The sequence below is a fragment of the Malaclemys terrapin genome, chromosome 1, assembly GCF_027887155.1.
Source record: "Malaclemys terrapin pileata isolate rMalTer1 chromosome 1, rMalTer1.hap1, whole genome shotgun sequence".
NCBI lineage: Eukaryota > Metazoa > Chordata > Testudines > Emydidae > Malaclemys > Malaclemys terrapin.
The window spans coordinates 248,417,719-248,431,534 of NC_071505.1; the positions used below are offsets into that span (position 1 = coordinate 248,417,719).

General features: G+C 43.9%; 1 protein-coding gene across 1 annotated transcript in view; it reads right to left on the reverse strand.

Moving 5' to 3' along the window:
- Positions 1-13,816, reverse strand: part of RBM26 (RNA binding motif protein 26) — a 105,286-nt gene that overhangs the window by 43,158 nt on the left and 48,312 nt on the right. The window contains exons 16-18 of the mRNA XM_054011828.1: positions 7,993-8,067; positions 4,293-4,463; positions 47-151 (exon numbers count right to left, since the gene is read on the reverse strand). Coding sequence (XP_053867803.1) covers positions 47-151; positions 4,293-4,463; positions 7,993-8,067 — 351 coding nt within the window. The remainder of the gene's footprint in view (positions 1-46; positions 152-4,292; positions 4,464-7,992; positions 8,068-13,816) is intronic.

Below are 13,816 nucleotides of genomic sequence, written 5' to 3' on the forward strand. Positions count from 1 at the left end.
ACTAAATGAAAGAAAATATACTATACTGAATAAAAAACAAACATACTTCAAGTTGCAGTTCTGTGTACTTTCTTCTTAGTTCAGCCACTTCTTCACCAGCCTGCATCTTCTTGTACAAATCAAGCTCAGTATCCAGTAATTCCTTCTGCATCTAAGAAATTGTCAAGGTGAAGTTACTAGTTTATACATTCCTTACTCCTAAATGGGGAAAACACTCCGCTGATAATGACCAAGGTTTTGATGGCCCAGAACAACACTGCTAATAGTGGGAAGTCGTGACTGGCTATTTTAAAAATAAGCAGGGCCTCCAAGTGAGTTAGATGACTCTTAAGGCAACAGAAAGTTTCCCCTTTCTTTCTGTACATGGAAAAAAGAAATGCAGAAACCTGAGCCAAGCACAGAAGAAAAGGGTTGGGAATCTAGATGATGGGCTTTTCATTTTTGGCTTATTAAACTGTATTATTGTTGTTACTTAGCAGGAGTACTTGCTACTATGTTGGGTATTGTGAGCAGCCTCCAAAGAACAATGCATGAGGTTAGGGGGTTAAGACTGGAAGGTTAAACTAAGTGTTTAATAACGGGAAGTCTCCAAAAACTTTATGTTGTCATTGCCTCCAGTACTGATTTAACAGCCAACCATGATAATGGAATTTGGTGTTTCTTCTTTTAAAGCAGGAGTTACCCCAGTAATGGGTTGCAACTTGTGTGGTGATGGGAAGATCCCCAAAAATCTAAAAAGTTCTGCAAAACATAATTCAGTACATTTGAAATGACAATGAATACACACGCTAATGGCTAGTTCTTTTAACACAAGAATATTTTTGTGATGTGAGAACGTCAAATGATAGTTCACTGCAGACTAAGGCAGGACACAAGTATGCGCAGTAGACTACTAGCACCTCTGCTAATAAAAGTCAGCCTCTTTGTGTATGTAGCTTTTCCTTCCAGAACACAGTATATGAACCATTAAAAAAAATGTTATAGACAGCATCAACTGCAAGTACCCATGCACACAAATCATGATGAAATGTGTCACTGAACTGAAATCCACACATATTGGCTGCAATTTCTAAGGTCTGAGAGCACAACTGAGTTTCATATGCTCATGCTGCATACATCAGTCTTCACTGGAGTTTGGTTCTGATTAAGGGGTGATTTTGAAACATGGATTGGTTTTGTGAAGAGGACCATGTCCAGATGTTCCAAATCATGCCTCAAAGAAAAAATAAAATGCACAAATAATGAAAATAGTTTCCAAAGTTGCAGGTCATGCGGTGATTACCAAATTGAAAAACAGTGCTTTTGATAAATATTGTTTTGCAGGTGTATCAGCAACATGGCTGTGTATGTCCAAAAACAACTGCTTTCAAAACTCATGAAAAGTGATTATTTACCAATTCAAATTCCTTAGTCAGAAACTCTGGTGTTTCATAACTTCTGAAGTTTCTTAGGTATATTGCTGATGCTTCTATTGAAGATTCTTTTGTAAAGCCACAGAGGGTCCTGTGGCCCCTTTGAGACTAACAGAAGTATTGGGAGCATAAGCTTTCATGGGTAAGAACCTCACTTCTTCAGATGCAAGTCATCTTGTCATTTTGTAAAGCCGTGCAACTCCCTCAAGAAGAAAATGATTACTCGACATATCAGGAGACAAAGATTTCCACATTCAATGGGAGCAGTGTATTGTAATCTGCTTAGATTGCACCAAGGCAAGAACAAGTAAAACTAATGGCCTGGTCACATATATGCAATGCATTATGCTTTCAGGACTTCATACACTACCAAGCTTTAATTGTTCAAAAAATGCCTGAAAACCTGTGGCCGAGACCTTCATGAAGCTGTCAAAGTAGTGAACTTCACCTAAGGCTACACAACGAATGTTGGTTCCCCCTTCCCCCGCCTCCAATTGCTCAGATAACACAGGTTTCTTCTACCACCTTGTTCACATTACAGCATTCTTACAAGGCAGACTGCTAACTTTTCTCCCTGAGAGAAGAGTGGAAGTGCATGTTTTCCTTCAAGATGCAGTCTCTCCTTGCAAACGTCTTCAATAATTGTCTTGTGTGACAAAGCTTAACCTACCTTGCAGATATCTTTGGGCACCTAACAAACTGTACTACTCGCTTCAGGTGTGGAATATGAATGTTCTGTCCATGTAAAACAGAGTAAAAACATTCAGCAAAAAACTTGGAAATAAGTCCTCTTGAGCTGCTTCATCTTGTTTCAGTCTTCAAGGAAAATGAGGAGCCAGTCAAGCACTATGAGAAACTGATAATTAAGTATCCAATCTTATTTCAGACCTACTTGTAGGACTAGCTTAACTACTTGCAGAACTCACTGAAACAGTACAAGACAAACTGACAGTTCTCCTGTAATAGGATTACAGGAGAACTGTCAGAATATTATAATATAGTAAAATATATTATATTACAAGATTTTATATTATAGTATATAGTTATTATATTATAGTGTAGTGTATTATAATATTACAGGATATTTTCTAGCCAGGAATTCAGTAGATTTTGGCTGTTTTCTAAAGCTTTAGTCAAACTGTTTTATAGCTGCAGTAACAAAAAAAAAAAATTCCCCAAAAGTGCTGGTATCAACCATCTAACAAAAAATATTTAAGACTATTTCTGCAATTCAACTTCATTGAACATCTTTCATCAGCAACACAATTCAATTGGACAAATATTCTTGTAATTTATCTCCATAACTGAGATCACTTTCCAAAACCTCAGTTATTTCTGGTATGAAAAAGTTCATCCTCTGGTTGGGGTAGGAGGTTTTGGGGGAAGGGAGGTCATAAAACATTTCTTGATCTGAAAGGGGTCATCAGCTCCAAAAAGATTAGGAAAACCCTGTTCTACAATTTCTAACCAAGAACAAGCGCCACCAAATTAATCCTTTTCTTAATATAGCAGTCTCAAGGAGTTTAATAGAAAGAACTCGGGTGAGAACTAAGATGTGTTTTGGAAGTAGTCATACAGAAGCACAAGTCCAACTGCCAGTCTCAATTATTATTTTATAGTTACTATTTTTCATTATCATCTGCCTATTAAGTAAGCCTGCCTTATATTTTCTCAAATATGATTGCAAATTTAAAGCTGATGACCCTTCCTAGAATCCAGCCTGAGGTGAAGTCATGAAGTCTTTGGAGTAGCATCCCAAAACTAAAACTTTAGAAGGGAGAAAAACATTCCAAAGGACTGGCATTCTGAACAAACTGGGACAGATAAAGACTGGCTGTGGTCTTCCAGAGAAGTATCTGGTAAAACACTCTGCACTACACCATAAGTATTTTTTTTAAAAAAACCTTCCCTGTTTTTTTTTCCTGTATGTTTTTGTGTCTGTTAGGGTAGAACAGAAAATGTGTGATTTATTTGTTTAGAATGACATGTTTAGAGGATCATTTTAATTCCTTAATATTGTTACTTTTCCAGGGCTTTTAAAATTGTTCATTCACTCTAATCTGGGACTGAAGATAGTCCTAGAGACAACAAAATATCAGGGTCATAAAAAGGTCATGTAATTGGGTCAGAAAGCAAAGGTTTACAAATCAAGTCTAACTCTGGAAACAACCAAAGGGAGTAATTAGTCTTCTGTAGCAGCAAAGAGAAAAATCACTGAAGACAAAATTCTCTCCCAGCGAAAACCTCATTATGGCCAGTGAATTAAAAAGACTGACAATGAATACACTGACATTGTCTCCAATCTAAAAAGTATGGCATATGTGACAAGTTCACAGTGAGAGATCAATACAGTACTATAATGGCCCACCCAAATGACAATTTAGTTGATAGCACTGTATAACACAATCAAAACATGAAGGGACACCAACTTAAATCTAGTAAGTTTAAGTAGTTATTTGTTTCTTATTCTAAATCCAACCCTTACAGTGAGAGTTTCCTTTTGTTTAAAAAAATTCTCATCCCCACCATTGCTGCTTGAAAGACCCACAATGAAAAGGAGAACATGACTGACTATTCAGGAGAAGCAGTGAAACTAACTAAGTGCTGTCAAAGGTAAGAGAAAAGAAAAAAAAAAAGTAAAAAATATTTTTCTTCTGATATATTTCAGATTATGTACTAAATTTAGGTATACAAGTAACAATACAAGCTAAAAAACAATTTCAGACAGCTACCTGGATAGCATCCCTTTACAGTGAGGGAAACAAATAAAATAATCTTACTTACTGGTAGACTCAAAGTGGTGGGATTTTTTTTAAATGAGTGGCATCAGCACCTGATGCAATTGTATAACTTATTAAAAAACAAACGGAAATTGAGTACCTGAGCCTTAGTTTTCAAGCTTTTCAGAGGAGCACCTCCAGATGAGACACCTTTTAATTCATCCTTTAACTTGGTAATGCTATTAGTCAAAGTCTCCAGTGTTTTCATTATTTCTGCTTTGTCTTCTGACTTCATCATGGGTTTGTTCTTCTCCAACTTTGAAATCAGCATCTGTCCAATTTAAAACAGTTTTATTATAGGTGGGAGGATTAATGTATCTAATATTCTAGATGTAATTGTGCGTTTTTCTAGATATGTTGATTAAAATGCTATAACAGAAAAAACAGACTTGGCTTTCAAGATCAACATGGTTGTTTATATAGTTTATATTCAGGTAAATGGGTATATTTAACTATTACTTTTTGTAATGATTAATGAGAATCTTATTAAGAGGGAATTCAAATTCTGCAACAGAGTTCAACATACCAGAAAGTTTTTCAGGCATTCTACCCCACCTAAATTATGACTTTGCCTTTCACCTTCTACTCCTGACTGTTCTATGTATCTTTACTTGTGCTCGTGTGATGAATAAAGTGGGGGGGATAGCTCCCTTTGATGGACACCCAGCCAGCCAGTTAGCTGTAAAATCCCTCTTGGTAGCTGTTCTCTACTTGCTTTACCTGTAAGGGGTTAAAAAGTGCCTCAGATAAAGAAAAAAAAGTGAGCACCTGACCAAAAGAGCCATTGGATTGGATTTTTGGTGTTCTAAGACAGTAGTTCTCAAACTTTTTTTTCCACGGACCACTTGAAAATTGCTGAGGGTCTCGGTGGACCACTTAATGATCTTTCCAAATGTTGTTTGTACCATTAGCTAACTATTGTAAAGCGCTTTCCATAAAAGCGCTATATATAAAAAAATAAACAAACAACTTTTTTTGTTCTACAAATAAAAGCACACAACTCTCATTTTCATATCAGTAATTTTACCTTTCTAATACGATGGATGTGCCTTCTCTCCCCCGCCACGGCAGCCCCTGAGCTGGCGCTGGGAAGGAGTGGGGTCTCTCCCCCGCCACAGCAACCACAGAGCTGAGGCTGGGAAGAAGGGCCATCTCTCCCCAGCAGCCGCAGCCCTGGCGCTGGGGAAAGTCACCTCTTTCTCTGGCCGCTGCAGCCCTGCACATCCCAAATTCCCCCACTCCTCTTCTTACCCCACTGCCTCCTCCCACCTACTCTCTGTTCCCCCAAGGGCTACCACCTCACCTTACATGTGTGTCTTTCTCCAGGGTCCAGGCACCTAATTAGAGGAGCCACGCCTGCACGGCTCCACTAATTAGGTGGGTGGCCTTCATTCTCTCATGTGCGGCCACCCAGACACACACCTTAGAGGGAACTATCTGCGGACCACCGGAATGGAGCTCGCGGACCACAGTTTGAGAACCTCTGTTCTAAGAAGTTTGTGCATGTTGTCTGTGCATGTTGTTTGATTAGCTGATAGCCACAGCTAATTTCCTTTGTTTGCTTTCTCAGCTCTTCCGGGAGGGGGGGGGGGGTGAAAGGGCTTGAGGGTACCCACAGGGAGAAGTTCCCAAGTGCTCCTTCCTGGGTTCAGAGGGGTTTTTTTGCATTTGGGTGGTGGCAGCGTTTACCAAGCCAAGGTCAGAAAAAAGCTGTAACATTGGGAGTGTAATACAAGCCTGGAGAGGCAAGTATTCATTTTTAAAATCTTTGTGGGCCCCCACTTCTGCACTCGGAGTGACAGAGTAGGGATTCAGCCTTGACAGCTCATCTCAACAGCTCTTAGGGGCAGGAACTGTCTTTGGCCATGCCATTAGTACAAAAATAGGTGTTTTCTTAACTTGAGTTATCTAAGTCAAGTTAAAATCCTAGTGAAGGTAAGACAGTTTGTAGTTTGCAAATGAGATAGTAGGTCAAGTTAAAGACTACGGGGAAGACTAATCTAACTCAACCTGCTAACTCACGTAAAAGCTACGAACTGCTTACATTTTTACCAGGATTGTAACTTGAGTTAGCTAACTCAAGTTAAGAACACACCATTTTTTCATACGGAAGACAAGGGTTAAGTCTGTTTCTATGTAGTGCCATACGCATCACTGATGAATGTCAGGGTTTAGATTTTATATCCTATTACCTCAGTTTTCCTGTAGATCAAGGTTCCATCCATAATGAACATGCCAGTTTCTACCACCTTCAATTTTAACCTCAAGAACTCATGTTTGTATCTACTGATTCTGTATTTGAAAACAACTATTTTAGATAAAAACAAGTTCAATTTGATCACTAGTGTCTAGTCTGCAGGAAATATAGCTTAAAAAAAAAAAAAAGATGTACTCCTGGTTTACAAATAGACTCCCTTTCAGCCTTCCCAACAGCAATGGAAAATGATCACATGGGGAAGTGTGATAATGCAGGAAGTGTCAACATCAAGACCCAGGGCTTAGCAAAAATGACTGTACTCAGGCTTTCATTTTAAAGCATTCCAAGCCTGGCACTGGCTGAATTTATGTTTCCCATGAGTGCCTGTAGGAGGTATTTGATGGGACCTGTACAAAAGTAGACTGCTCGGGGTGAAGTTTCCAGGCGTACTTGACATCCTTGCATGTCATGATCAATTGTGAGGTAAAAGATGCAGTAATCAGGTTAAACTGTATTAGAATTTTTTGCCCCAAGCACAGGGGATAGCTCAGTGGTTTGAGCATTGGCCTGCTAAACCCAGTGTTGTGAGTTCAATCCTTGAGGGGGCCACTTGGGGATCTGGGGCAAAATCAGTACTTGGTCCTGCTAGTGAAGGCAGGGGGCTGGACTCGATGACCTTTCAAGGTCCCTTCCAGTTCTAGGAGATAGGATATCTCCATTTATTAATTAATTAATATCTTGGAACCACTATCCTAAAATTTTCAAAGCTGAAGGAAGGAAGCAAAGAAAATGATCCTTCTTGAACAAAGAATATACCATTAGAAAAATGTGCCGAAGTGCTGAGGAGCAGTGCCAGAGCACTTGAGTACCAACAAAAAGCAGCATCAACGAAAATGCCCCAAGGCACTAAGAAACATGGAAGTGCCAACAACAAAAACTTAGCATACAGAATACAGAACTCCAATATACCGAGCAACTGGAACAAAATGCCAAAACAATTCTGGAGACAGTCCCCCCACCGCACCCCAAAAAAAAAAAAGAGCAGACAGACTTGGCACTTCAAAAACAAGTAAACCAGGGTATCAGTAAAAGCACAACAGCATTTCTTCCTCTCTCTCTTTACAGAGCTGACTGCAAGGAAAGACACCAGGAACAAGATACCCTAGAGAACAAGGCTGGCAAGATGGTCAGAAGCAGCAACAGCTGGAAGTCCATATGGGATTCCTTTGCTGAACATAATCAAGAAGGAACTGGTTAGATGGTTCTAGAGATTGAGGGATCAGCAGTGCATGATAAGGAAAACACGGGCAGCTCAAACACTGGCCCCCACTAACAAAAATCTTAGAGATAAAAGAATCCCACACCGTCTAATGAGGTAAGCATGAGAACCAGCAGTCAGAACACTGTGTGATATTGACCTCTTTTGCGCTGAGATTTATGGATGAAAAGCACTAAAAGTTAGTGGTATTATATATTTACACACCAATAATTGCAATTTATGATTATGACAAACTATTATAATGATTTTACAACTCATAATGTCAACTGTTACTTCTATTATCTCTGCAGAAAGCTCCAATCACGGAGCATATAAATATTTTACCTTTTGTGTTTCAATGTGCTTTTCTAAGATCTCCTGTTTTTTCTTTCTCACATCTTGTTGAAGTCTTAGTGTTTCCTAGGGGCATAAAAGTAAATTACAGAAAGTTCCTAAGATTTTTGGAATCAAGAATTCGTCAAGAGAATTTTCTGTCACTGAATAAACTAGAATAATCAGTTTGCCTACTTTAGTAAGTGATTACAAAAAGAAATTCTGACAAAAATAAATTCTAGTAATAGAAATAAGCTCACCTGATGTACAAAAAGAGGGTTAATCAAAGCTATCCTTAGGGATGTATCATCAAACATCAGGGTTAGTGATAAATCTGATAACCAGACTTAGTTAAATAGATGCCAGGAAAGCTTCAAACTTTGTTATCACTTACCTAGGACTAGGGTAACCATTTTACAGATCACTACTCCAGTGTGAAAAGCAGTCTATTTTATTACCACATTACCAGAGGAATTTTGGTATTCTTTGTAATGCAACCATGATTTTATTGCAAAAGTTCAGATATGTAAAGAAAGTATCCTAGAAGCAACCATATGTTGAGTCCTACAATAGATTAGCTATATTTCATAGTACAGTCTCAGGACACAAAAATCAAAAGTTCATAGGAAGTTTTTAAAAAACTTTGATAACATCACCAAAAGCTTCCTACCTGGAAAGTAACCTTATTATGATTGGCTAGTATAACTTATAAGAAACATAACTCTAAGTTTTAAAAGTGGAATCTTGCCACATATTCGTGAATATAGAAGTATGAAATGTAAATTTGTCCATTGCAGAATTGTATTACTGTATTTCTAAAATACTGTACTTGGAGGAGGGAGCAGAAGAGATGCCAGAGCTTCTATTCAGCTTCTCCTGCTGCTGCTGGAAAGACAGCAATCACTTCCTGCTCTCAGGCACGGAATGGGAGCAGAAGCTCATGATTCAGCATATTTTCAAGAAGAGCTTAGGGATTTTATACAAACATAGTTGTTGAGGGGGAAGAAGGAACATAAAAATCTACCTGCATTTCTGAGTCAGCATTTCCAAGCCAGCCAACAGCTGGGCTCAGACTGCAAGGTGAATTACCTTATACAGAATGCAAATATGTCCACAGCTACCAAACACTAATATTAATACTAAGCTACGTTTGTGTCTCCTCCCAAGGACCAACCTGACTTCTGCCTGCTGTGACAAAGTTCCTCCTCTATCTTGATGGGTCCTGCGCTTATTGGCGGATTTTCTTGCCTCAGAGATTCACCATGTGGGTTGGGGAACAGCCCAGAGACCTTCCCCTCTGGAAGAACCCACAGTCCAGGTCAATTGGGAGGTTTGGGGGGAACCCGGGCCCGCCCTCTACTCCGGGTTCCAGCCCAGGGCCCTGTGGACTGCAGCTGTCTATAGTGCCTCCTGTAACAGCTGCATGATAGCTACAACTCCCTGGGCTACTTCCCCATGGCCTCCTCCAAACCCCTTCCTTAGTCTCACCACAGGACCTTCCTCCTGGTGTCTGATAACGCTTGTGCTCCTCAGTCCTCCAGCAGCACACCCTCTCACTCTCAGCTCCTTGCGCCTCTTGCTCCCAGCTCCTCACACTCACACCACTGAAGTGAGTTCCTTTTTAAAGCCCAGGTGCCCTGATTAGCCTGCCTTAATTGATTCTAGCAGTTTCTTCTTAATTGGCTCCAGGTGTCCTAATTAGCCTACTACATTTGACATCAGTCCCAACGAGCCTTGAATTTCTCACAGGTATTGTATTATAATAAATATACATCTCTTCAGACAGTAAAGAGCAGCAGAAAAAGTGAACCAGCAACAGGGCAAAATTCCTTGCTTCTCTTTATCTTTAAGACTTATTCAAGAAGTCTGAAGTCACTGGAATTTACAAGTGCTCAGGCCTTCTGAAAAGCCAGGTTATAGCTGTATAATGTTGGAGACCCAATATCAGAGGCTACTTGAAAATCTGACACCATATTACAGGAGACATACAGTAGGTTCCGTAGGGAACCGGCTCCGGCGCCACCTGGAGTGGCGCACACCTGCTGTTGTACGTAGGGCGCCGCCGGTTCCTCCCACTCAGTTCCTTCTTGCCAGAAATTCCGACAGTAGGGAAAGAGGGCGGGCTGTGGAATGTACATGAGCGACACATCTCAAAGAACACCACTTACAAAAAAATGTAACTGTCTTTTCCTTGAGTGCTTGCTCATGTCCATTCAACATAGGTGATTCTCAAGCAGTACCCCATGGAGGTGGGTAGGAATTCACAGACATGTAGATTGCAACACAGCTATGCCGAACCCAGCATCGTCTCTGGCCTGCTGAGTGATGGCATAACGGCCTGTGAACGTGTGCACCGAAGACTATGTCGTAGTGTGACAGATGTCCCGGATCGGGAAGTGTGCCAGGATGGTCGCCAAGGATGCCTGCACTCTGGTTGAGTGGGCTCTGACGATCGGTAGTGGAGGGACTCCCGCCAACTCATAGCAAGTCCAAATGCAAGAGGTGATCCAATTAGAAATCCTCTGTGTGGACATCGGGAGGCCCTTCATCCTATCAGCTGTAGAAATGAAAAGCTGAGTCGACTTATGGAAAGGCTTTGTCCAATCTAGGTAGAAAGCCAGACTGGACAAAGCTTACGTCCCAAGTGTGAAGGCGCCTCTCTTCACTAATCTCATGGGGCTTGGGGCAGAAGACCGGAAGAAAGATGTCCTGACTCATGTGGAAAGTAGATACCACCCTGGGGAGGAAGGCATCAGAGAGGGAGCCCTTGCCCAGACCCCGTCTGGAGCAAAACCTGTGGCACTCCTGTTCTGCCTAGTGGTGATCAAATCCACTTGGGGAGTTCCCCGCCTCTGAAAGATCATGCTGGCTATCTCCGGGTGGAGCACCCACTTGGATGAGAGGAGAAGTCCCGGCTTAGGTGATTTGCTAGCGTGTTCTTGGCACCCGGAAGCTGACACACTTCTAGGTGGATTCCATGGTCGATGCAGAAGTCGCAGAGACGGAGTGCCTCTTGGCAGAGGGCCGAGGATCGTGCTCCCCCTTGTCTGTTGATGTAGAACGTTGAAGCTGTGTTGTCCGTCAAGACTCTGACCACTCTGCTTGACAGGTGAGGTAGGAAGACTGTGCGCTGCCCTGAACTCTTTGACGTTTATGTGTAGCATCATTTCCTCTGGGGATCACATACCCTGGGTCTGGAGAGTGCTGAGGTGCCCTCCGCCCCCCAGCCGAGATCCAAGGCGTCCGAAACCAACTCCACTGAGTGAGGAGTGCTGACGAAGGGAACTCCTTCCAGGATTTTCCTGGGGTTGGTCCACCATCCCAGCCAGGTAAGCACCGTTGCGGGGATGGTAATAACCTTTCCAGGTGGTCCCTGGACTGGGAGTAGATTGTTGCCAGCCATTGCTGCAGGGGTCACACCTGGAGCCTGGCGTGGCGCACTGCATATGTACACACTGCCACGTGACCTAGGAGGTGCAGGCAAACTCTGGCTGTGGTCAGGGGAAACACAGACTTCCGCGACGAGGTCCGTCAATGCCCTGAATCTCTCCAGTGGCAGGAACACCCTGCCGTAGGTCAAGTCGAGCACCACTTTGATTAACTCTATCCTCTGTACCAGAACTAAAGTGGGTTTTTTGTCGTTTACCAACAGGCTGAGGCAACTGCAAGTGACTAACAGCATCGTGACATCTCTTTGGACCTGGGACCTGGAGCTGCCTTTGACTAGCCAGTCATCAAGGTATGGGTAAATCTGGACACCCCAACGTCTGAGGTAAGCTGCCACCACCAACATGCACTTGATAAATACCTGCAGTGCTGTCGCTAGGCCAAACGGGAGAACCGCAAACTGATAGTGGTTTGGACCTACAGTAAACCGGAGAAAGTGTGCGTGTCCCTTGAAGATGGCGATGTGAGAATACTCATCTTTCAGATCGAGGGCAGCGTACCAGTCTTGCGGATCCAGGGAGATAATGATGGAGGCCAGGGAGACCATGTGGAACTTCAGCTTTGCTAGGAAGTGGTTCAAGTCTCGCAGATCCAGGATAGGTCGTAAAAGTACTGTACTCTGGAGGAATGACCTCCACTGCACCTAGCTGCAGTAACCCCTCTACCTCCTGCACGAGGAGACTCTCGTGAGAAGGGTTCCTAAGGAGGGACCGGGAGAGGGGGTGGGAAGGAAGCAACTGAAGGATGTAACCCCGCACCACCATACTGAGGATCCATCGGTCTGATGTTATAGATGCCCACGGAGAAAGGAAAGGAGAAAAGCAGTTGGCAAAAATAGGGGAGGAAGGATCCTGGGAACAGTCCGGTAGGGGACGCTTGCCCACCTGCTTATTGCAAGTAGAGCTCGACTGAGAAGCCTGCGAAGGCTGGTGGCTAGGCCGCCACTTGTAGCCTCTGGATTTCTTATGAGGAGGCTCCTGGCGAGGGTGGCTTCCCTGGCCCTGAGGCTGCTGTGGCTTGCACTGCTTGTGGGCAGGGCTGGGAACATATAGGCCCAACGTTTTAAGGGTTTTGCAGTAATCCTTGAGGCCATGGAGCTTATTGTCCGTCTGTTCCGCAAATAGGGCTTCCCATCGAAGGGAAGGTCTTGCATCAACTGCTGAGCCTCCATGGATAAGCCATAGAGGAGCAGCCAGGACGTTCGGCGCATAGCAACGGCCAAGGCCATGGTTCGGGCGGCAGTGTCCACCGCATCTGACACTGCCTGGATCGTCGCCCTGGCTGCAGGTATGCCGTCCTCCAAAATAGCCCAGAACTCCTTCCTAGAAGCCTCAGGAAGGGAGCCCTCGAACTTGGCCATGGCTTGCCACATGTTAAAGTCATAGCCTCAGGTTCACCGTGTTGTTCCCTGTAGTTAACCGCCTCTACCACTAGGGAGTTGGGAGCAGGGAGGGTGTACAGGTACTTATGGCCTTTGGATGGCACAAAGTACTTGCGCTCAGCCCTCTTGGAAATGGGGGGCAGGGAGGAAGGAGTTTGCGACAGGGCATTGGTGATCTTCGAGACTCCTTCATGAAGGGGCAAAGCCACCCTGGCCGGTGCTGTGGAGCAGAGGACATCAAAGAAAGAGTCCAAGGGCTCCTTTAATTCCTCTGCCTGAAGGCTCAGGTTGACAGCGACCCTCTTCAACAGTTCCTGGTGCGCTTTAGCGCTACCGGTCCCCAAGACCCCATTCCAGATAGGACTCCAGGCGGAGTGACCGGCATCAGTCAGAGCAGAGCCACCATTCCGCTCTGTCCTGTTTGTCTGGGAGCGACCACTCAGGATCCAGCCCCGGTTCGGAGCGAGGTTCCCTGACGGCGGGACAAGCTCTGGTATCAGTGATACTGGCTACACTGTCGGCACCAAAACCGGCCCCACGGGCTCAGGCCCAGTGGCTGGCGCCATGGTACTCATGGAACCCTTGAGGGTTCACCCAGCCTTTCCAAGCCATCCACTCCGTATCCGAGACCAGCTGACTCTCTCTCCTGCCCTCCTCTGGTGCACGAAGCCTCGAGCGCAAGGGGACCCTTCAGGTCCAAGAAGCAGCAGGGCAACAAGCCACTGGGCAACCAATGGTTGTGGAGGACCCTACAGCACTGGCATCTTCCTCGTCGTCGCCCGACGAGGCTATAATGGGTCCATCGCCCTCAATGGATCTGCGACGGCCTGGAGCCGGCGATCTATGTCTCGCACTTGACAAACCATACCACGATGAGGAGCAGTATCGGGCGTTGGAATGGGCCCGGTGCTGGGAAGCGCCCGCACATGGTGACGCCCTCCTAGGGGATCGGTGACGGTCTGAAAAATGGAAGCGTCGATCCCTCAACGGGTCCCTGAAGCGGTACCA